The 8,376-nt window shown below is 49.1% G+C and overlaps 1 protein-coding gene across 5 annotated transcripts; it reads left to right on the plus strand.

The window, feature by feature from the left end:
• Positions 1-1,627: 1,627 nt before the first annotated feature.
• LOC136474642 (rop guanine nucleotide exchange factor 14-like) lies at positions 1,628-7,993 on the plus strand. Of its 5 annotated transcripts, XM_066472206.1 has the most exons (9): positions 1,628-1,861; positions 1,958-2,009; positions 3,418-3,554; positions 5,704-6,108; positions 6,199-6,353; positions 6,458-6,532; positions 6,662-6,937; positions 7,040-7,387; positions 7,482-7,992. In XM_066472206.1, the coding sequence occupies exons 3-9, from the start codon at positions 3,479-3,481 to the stop codon at positions 7,767-7,769; spliced, it is 1,623 nt and encodes a 540-aa protein (XP_066328303.1). In that variant the 5' UTR covers positions 1,628-1,861; positions 1,958-2,009; positions 3,418-3,478; the 3' UTR covers positions 7,770-7,992. The 5 variants fall into 5 exon arrangements, with proteins under 5 accessions (XP_066328303.1, XP_066328305.1, XP_066328304.1 ...); XM_066472208.1 differs by lacking the exons at positions 1,628-1,861; positions 1,958-2,009 and adding an exon at positions 2,699-2,950; XM_066472207.1 differs by lacking the exons at positions 1,628-1,861; positions 1,958-2,009 and adding an exon at positions 2,992-3,283.
• The last annotated feature ends 383 nt before the right edge of the window (positions 7,994-8,376 follow it).

Genomic DNA, 8,376 nt, shown 5'->3' on the forward strand with positions numbered 1-8,376 from the left:
TCATACTGGCAACAGAATTTTGCGAGGCTCCAACGGTCGTTTTATTTAAAACCATGAACAGGGGGGGACGCTGTTTCATTTCAGGTCCAACCAATGGACCTTCAACGGGCCGTTATTTATACCCCAGCACCACAGACAGTAGACTTCAGTTCACCTGGAATGAGAGGAAGGGGGGCAGCAAGACCACAATTTTCGCTTTTCCATCAACGCGCCGTACGCGGTACGCCGTTTCAGTCCATCCACCCACCCCCCACCGCCCCGGCCCCCGGTGAGCGGCCTGCGTGCGCCAGTGGTCACAGCACGCCGTTCCCGACGGGCGACGACGGCTCACGCGAGGGTGAGTGTGTAAAATCTGCAGCGGGTCCAATCTGTTCGGTTGGCTGGTTCGTATCGTTGCTGGTTCGTAAAAAAATACTATTAATTGATTTATGTAAGAGAAAAATAATATTCTAACTGAAAATTTACGATCGTTTACAATAAACTGCAGCCAAACAAACAGGATGCTTTCGATTGTCGCGGCGCGGCGCACGGGGAATTGCGGATTTGCGGCCTTGGGGACCAGGACAACGGCATGTTTGCGTGCTACAGCCACCAGCCGATGGACGGCTTTTGTTTCTAGCAAATCCTTCTATTCTATTCTATTCTTCCGCGCTCATCAATGCACTTGTTTCTGTGTGCGTAGGCTCTTGGCTCGGCTGACGCTGAGCCATCGATCCAGCCAGGATCGCCCAGGCATTCATCAGCACCGTAGCGATTATTGCATCCGTGCTGCACATATCCGTAGAACGGAGAGAACACTGTGCATTTTCGTTTTCGGCTGCACGTACAGATGTTGTACTACTCTCTCACGGGACAACGAGTCCTTGAACAAATGAACAGCACCCTCGGTTTAGGGGTTTCAGGGCCAGTGATCAGGGCCGTCCATCTAGGATCCACCGGTTCGGAGATGGTTTTCCTGACGACTTGCGGTAAGAATGTTCTCATTCAAACTGTGGAAGGCCAGGGCCCAGGGGTGAAGCGATCGGTCAGGGTAGCGAAGCCAAGTGGATTAATTTCAGGGCTCTAGGAGTGTGAAACTGATGAGGAAGAAAATGACCGGACACCGGAGCGGTGGCAGAGGGTGGAGTGGGAGGAGAAGCAAGCAAACGATCAGGCATCCCGGTTGCAGCATACCAGAGCATTGGATGCTGCGTGCCGCCGCCCCCCGCGCATGCAGATGGCTCCGACCCTTTTTTTTTAGTGGCGGACCTGACCTGACCTCACCGCCTCGTGGTTTGTCAATGCAAGCACAAACTTGAAAAAAATCACTTTCCTTTAGCCAAGGATTACGCATACTACTAGTGGAGGAGGGTAGCAAAAAAAGTCAAGATTCTGTTAACAAAGTTCTCTTTTTTTCAAAAACAGAAATGCTATGCCACGGTAAAAGGTAGTCGAGGGAGTGATACATCGTCACATGAGCCGCCTATCTGCGTCGCTCAAAAGTTGGCGTGGGATCGTGGGCGCTCGTTGAGCGTTTGGCGGGTCGATGAGATCGCAGGGAGGCCGTTGGTTGCTGCCGCTCACACGTTCCTCCTCCGCGCTTCATCACCTGCTCGCTGCTGCTACTTCTATCTTCCCCCAGCATTTATTACTCAAGAAAGAAAGAGATAGTCAGACAGTTCCAACTCCCTTTCCACACACACTCCCCCCTCCCCTTCTTGCTTCTTCCCTTCCATCCCTGTGCCGCGCCACTGCTCCCCTGCGGCGTGCGCGCCTCTGCCCTGCTGGCCGCTGCTCTGCTCCTCAGTCCTCAGTCGTCACGCTTGTTTTCACATTGCCTGTCTGCCCCTCGCCCTCGCCGGCACAGTGGTAGGAGTAACTGGTAAGAAGCGCCCTTCCACTTGTTTTCTTCGTGGACGAATCGCTTGCCCTCTCCCCGGTAAGTCGATTCATTAGCTTCTCCTCTTCTCGCTCGCAGATCCATGTCGGGCGGCCGCTGACTTGTTGCTGTAGGCGTCGAAGCTGCAAAGGTACTTCTGCCTCTCTCTCTCCCTCTACCCTGCCGACATTTCGCCAAGAGCTTATATCATCTCAGAAATGCCGGCGCCGTGCCGTTCCCAGTTCCTGCCGTGTGACGTCCCATGCCCGAGCTTCTTGCTCCTCTCCTTCACTTGCTCCTCCCACATGAGTGCCGGTAGCCGGTAGCGCCACCCAAAACCGAAGCATTTGTCACCTAGTTGAAGACACGGTACCTTCCGGTTCCTGCGGGATTGGCAATAGTAAGCGCCATCCTGATTCTCGCCCCCGGTTCCGGTTCAAAAGGCCGGGAAAGAAGAGAGGGTGAGAGAAAGCGCGGTGAATTTATTTTTAGTATTTTTTCTTTACCTTTAGAACTGGTAAATTAAGGCAGTCAAATGAATGAATCAGCGTAGTACGCGAGTGGTTTGTCTGAAAAGAGCAGTCAAATTCCGGCCTTTTCACCCCGCAGGGCCGCAGGTGCTCTGGTTTTACTACCACAACCTCGCCTTTTCAGGTCATCGCTTTCCCGCAGCCTGTGCTTCTCCTTGGGAAAGCGAGGACGAGGAGGCGAGGTCGCAGCCGCGCCCAGGCCAGCCGTGCCGCACTAGACCGAGTAACCGACCGACGCTAGCAGCCCCACCACGCGCAAAAGCCCACACGTCGTCTTCTCCTCCACAGTCCACGCTCCTGTCCATCCGACCATCCGGCTGGGCTGCTCGCCTGTTCCTCCGCCAGTCCGCCCAGTTCAAATTTCAAACGCCTCCGCCCTGCAGCCCTCCGCGCTGCACGGCCGCCGCCGCGCTGCGTCCTCGTCTCCTCGACCGCCGAGCCGAGCCCCTGATGCTACTGGTGCTGTAGGCGCGGTACGTCAGGATCGCCGGCCCACCACCCGCCATAATAACTCGCGTCCGTCCGGACGAGCGGGCGGATTGCTGCTACCACTAGTGGAGGGGTACGTTCACAGTCGCCTCGTCTTATCAGGACACTATCATTAGCCGCATCTAATTGCAAGATTACCTCCTCCCTCCTCCTCGTCCGGCTTCCTTCTTGATGGTCTAATCATTAGCGCTCCAAAAGCCACGCCCACACGCTGCGAGACCCTGGTGTTTCGTGTGGGTTGGGAGCTCGGAGCTCTCCGGGGTCGGGGTGTGGTGGCGCGTCGCGGCAGTAATAAATAAATTTAAAGCCGGGCTTCTTTTCTGCGGGCGGGCGGACGGGCGGTCGCCATGTACGCCGCCCCGTGATTATTGCGAGTTGGGAGTACCGGTAGACAAGTGGTAGCCTGGTAGTGTTGTGTTATCTTTGCGAGATCGCAGCGCATTTATTTTTGCAGCAGTTTGCGGTCTGACGACCGACCTGCTCCTCATTCAAACCCTGATGCTACGGTGGGGTTTCGTCGTCTTCATTCATGTCTTTCAGTTACTGGTGGTAGCGCGGGCGCGGCGCGGCTGCGGTTGCGGAGGAGGAGGGATCGGCGGAGATGAGGATGAAGACGCTGGCGTGCTGCCGGCGGCGGCCGCAGGACTTCAGCATGGACATGGACCAAGAGCCCGACAGTAAGCAATCCTCCTGCCCAAGATCTCCCTCCCCTGTTTCTCCCTTTCTTCCTGCTTCAGACATTGTTTAGATTAAGGTTTAGAATCAGTATTCGGCACTATAGCACTTTCGTATATATTTGATAATTATTATTCAATTATGGTCTAACTAGGCTCAAAAGATTCGTCTCGTAATTTACAATCAAACTGTGTAATTAGTTATTTTTTTTATCTACATTTAATACTCCATACATGTGTCCAAAGATTTGATGTGACGGAGAGAGAGCGAAAAAACTTGCAATATAAATAAGGCCTCAGTTCCCTTGTGTTTGGTCAGATTTTTGTCTGTTCTTGAGTGTCGCACAGTCTTTGATCTCCTGTACCGGATGTGTACCTTCGATTAATTGCAGTTGGTGTTGTGTTGCTGATATGTTGGTTTGGTAGCAAGAGTACACTGCTTGTGAGTTTGTGTGAGGTTGGGCCGTGCAGCATGCCCCGTTCCTGCAATCCCTTTCTAGAATCTCATTAGATTTTTAATCTAGATCCTAGCGTCGAGCAAACTTTATTCAGAAACTGCCTTTTTTTTGAAAATTTTAATCACTAGCTTTTCACCTGCCCAAAAATAGCACACAAGAAGACGAGGAAAAGTTTATATATAAATAAAGAAATTAAAAAAGAAGGGGTAGACAGTGGCAGACATGACTATTCATCAGAGGTCGTCCCGTCCCTACAGTGCCCCCCTCCCCTTGAGCAGCGGCTGCAGCGCCGCGCCGTGCAGGCCGTGCAGTGGGTTGGGAACGTGCGAGTAATGGGGGTCACGGGAAGATCCCGGGGCACCAAAGGAGCAAATGGCCAACAGCCAACGAGCCACACGGCCTTGTGCGACCTGATGCGACCGGCGGCCGGCCCGGCCGCACCATGTTCGCATCCATAGCTGATAGTTGCTTGCTCCTTCCATTGGCATTGCCGTAGCCCGTAGACTCCAACAAATCAATTTTTTATCAGTCTGACGGGCATTTGTTTGCCTTTGTGCTGGTTCTCCATGGATCTCACAATCGAGTCCGTGTTCCTTTTGCTACTTTTTTTTATCCGTAGATTAGAATTCGTTAGCACTGAGCAGTAGCAGATCTGTATACTTGTACAGCTCACTAGTGGTCCCCGGCTGTTTTCTGCAATGTCAGGTCCGGCATCTACGCTCTCTCATTGACTTTTTTTGTCCGCAAAAGACTAGTAGCCGGTACAGTTCCTAGTGGTACACTGCTTTTTAGACACTGCGCAGTGGAAAGGCACACAAAAAAATTGGGCCATGCCCGTGGTTGGACTTTACCTTGTTGCAAGAATATTGCAACTGAACAATTCTCAGTCGCATTGTGTGTGGGCTAGGCAATTGCAAAATAAAATCCAATGTTACTAGGATCTCACGATTAGATATATGGTCCCGGATGTTGTAGCTCTGCAGTGAAACTTCAGATGAAAAAAATGGCACAAGAACCTGAACAAGAGTTATTACTATACCTCAACTTACCGTTAGATTTTCCTTGTAATTTCTTAGTTTTTGATTGATGTTTTATTTGCAGCGATTTGCTTTCTTAGCAATTGTGCTTAGTATTTAGTCATTAATTTGCCCCTCTGTTTTGGTGGAAGTTGGATGAATAGGCAGGTTCTGCATTGTACAAGAGTGCAGAAGTACAAGATTCACAACAGCTTCTAGGAAGTTCACACAAGCATGTCCAATGGCCCCGTTCGGCTTTACCCCATATTCGGCTTGTTCGGCTTGTTTTTTCAGCCGGAACAGTATTTTTCTCTCACAACAATTCAGCCAGAACAGTGCTTTTCAGGCAGTTTCAGCCAAGATTCAGCAAGCCGAACGGGGTAAAATTAAAATCGATAACTGGCACTACACAGCAAAACAATTGTGTAGTGCTAGAGTGCTAGACATTGATGAAGACTCTGCTGGTTTATACACTATTGTTTATGGGACCTTGAATTAGCTGTGATCTATAAATAGGTTGTCCTGTAATCTGTTTTCTTCTTCCCTTTTATTTAGCAATATCCTAAGTGGAGGCAAGTTGGCATCTTTTTGAAAGCACATATTGCCAAATTATTTTCCCGAATTAACATCTTTCTATTTCATTATCACAAAGATAATTCAAAATACATATTGATGTAGGGGTGATGACATATAATGGCCTTGAGACTTGCATTATCAACAGTTCCGCCTATGACGATGATAGTGCCATTAGTGCAACAACTGGCGGAGATGGATGTGTCACCACTGATTCCCTTGATGATGAAGTCTCTAGTTGCTCTAGTAAAGATGCTTCTGGTTCTTCCTTCTCTTCACACTGCCTTAGCAAGCAGGAGGAGCATTCACTAGATGAGTTGGGTACACCCATTGCAATTCATCTACTCCCTTTCAAAGGGAAGAAACCAATCACATATACCTTGAGTGCTTCAGATATTGAAAACATGAAGGAAAAATTTGCAAAGCTATTGCTCGGTGATGATACTTCAGGAGGAGCTAGGGGCGTTTGTGCGGCTCTGGCCTTGTCCAATGGCATAATCAATCTCTCTGGTACACTTCTAGAAGCAATTTATTTTGTGTATATTGTAGTGTCCCTGTGCTCCTTGATCATGACAGAAAAAGGGTGACTTAATGTTACAGCAACTGTTTTTGGAGAACTCTGGAAGCTGGAACCATTGTGCGAAGATAAAAAGATCAGGTGGAGAAAAGAAATGGACTGGTTGCTGTCTCCTACAACTTATATGGTGGAGCTGGTTCCAACGAAGCAAAGCGGGGCAGATGGATGCACATTTGAGGTAATTAGCCTCCAAATAGAATGTTCCTCACTTGCTCTTATATCTTATTATAAAGTAAAATGAATCAGAATCTAACTTAGTTATTTTTCAACTGAACCATGCAGATTATGACTCCAAAGGCCCGCTCAGATGTTCATGTGAACCTTCCTGCCCTTCAGAAGCTTGATACAATGCTTATTGTATGTTGTCATCCTGTAATCTATGCTTATGCATGGTTTGGACATTTTTCATCTCCACTCTGGCATACTCTCCAACTCTTTGTGGCATATTTTTTATTAGTAATGTTGTATGTAACGAAAAATATGCAGGAAGTGATGGACTCTATGATAGATACAGAGTTCTGGTATGAGGAGAGTGGTAGCAGAGCTGATGGTCGGGGCAAAATTACAGGTCCAAGGAAGAGTAAAAAGTGGTGGTTCCCATCTCCTCGTGTCCCTGAGGAAGGGCTATCTCAATTTCAGCGAAAAAGGCTTGTTTTTCAGGCTAAGCTTGTTCATCAGATCCTCAAAGCTGCAAAATCCATCAACGAACAAGTCCTATTCCATATGCCTATTCCGGCAGCTGTTATGGATGCCCTTCCGAAGGCAAGTATCCACTTTAATTTACTCATGTGTTAGTACTCTTCAGCCGTAGTCACCAGTTGAATGTGTTTCTGATGCAATGTAAATATTTTTTGTTCCTTGCAGTCTGGGAGGGCTAGCTTGGGTGAAGATTTGTATCAGGCTATAACCACAGTGTATATTCCTATAGAGGAAATATTTGTTTCGCTCAGTTTGAAAACTGAGCATAATGTGCTCGAGACTATTAACCGGTTGGAGGGTGCAGTGTTTGCATGGAACCAAAGAATTCTAGAGGAAAGAAACAAGAGGTCCCCAGGACGCCATTCCTGGAGCTTCATGAAGAATAGCTCATCAGAACTTGACAAGATGTCTGCATGCATCGAAAGGGTTGACACTCTTGTGCAGCTTCTGAAATCCAGATATCCGAACCTGCCTCCAACTTTTATAGATGTTTTAAAGCTCCAATACAATGTGGTAAGTTCGACAGTGCACTGCGACATTTCGATAGGCCTAAATTCTAAAATGCTGTAATTCTGAACATTGGCTGAAGAATGGCAACTGGATGCAGGACGTGGGGCTCGCAATTGTGGAGGCCTACTCTAGGGTTCTTGTTGGGGTAGCATTCAGCATACTTTCGCGTGTGGCGGAGATACTGCTGGAGGATGACCTAATCAAGAAGCCCAACACCCCCATGGCCACACTGAAGTTCGACCTCTCCTCCGACGTGTACTTGGCAGGCATCACAGAGACGCCACCTGGCCACATCCGGCGGGCGCTTATGGACCAGATCAGCATGGTCGACGGGCGCTTCGATGCTGTTGTCAAGAAGAAAGGGGTGAAGCAGCTGCGGTGGTGAGGCCACAGTGAGCTGTTGTGTGAATCTTTTGGCCATGTACAGGGTGATGCAGGGCCCAGTGTCCGCTCCACAAGGTTACCTTAGCAATAGTGCAGTGTAATGTATTTCGCGACGAGTTTATAGCGTACTGTAAGAGCAACATTAGGTGAATCCTGCATGTCGAACTCTCCGGATGTTGCTGTTGCGTCTGAACAATCTGATGCTCTTGATCAGCCTCTGCTGCATTTCTTGCTGGCACCTGATGATGGCATGTCGATAGCGAGACCTTGCTTGAGTGCTTGACGGGTTCGTGCCGACGCGTCTTACGTTCTGGAAGCAGTCCGCGTTGTTTGGGGCGTGTGGAGACTCTTTTTCTTGTTTATTATGTGATGGAGGGACCGTGTCAGTTCTGAAGTCGGATTTGGAGTCAGTCGGGCGCAAAAGGGAGAGGGTTTTCAAATCGGGGGGGGGGGGGGGGGGGGGGGGCTCGCTTCGTAGTCGAATCACCGCGGGCACCAGCTGCACGCAACTCGGCAATCGTCCCGTCCCAATTTTTTACAATTTAGTTATTTTTTTTAAAAAAATTACGTTTCTTTCCTTGGAGACTTAAACTTTTCTTTAGAATTTG

This window comes from Miscanthus floridulus, chromosome 8 (genome assembly GCF_019320115.1).
Source record: "Miscanthus floridulus cultivar M001 chromosome 8, ASM1932011v1, whole genome shotgun sequence".
Taxonomy (NCBI): domain Eukaryota; kingdom Viridiplantae; phylum Streptophyta; class Magnoliopsida; order Poales; family Poaceae; genus Miscanthus; species Miscanthus floridulus.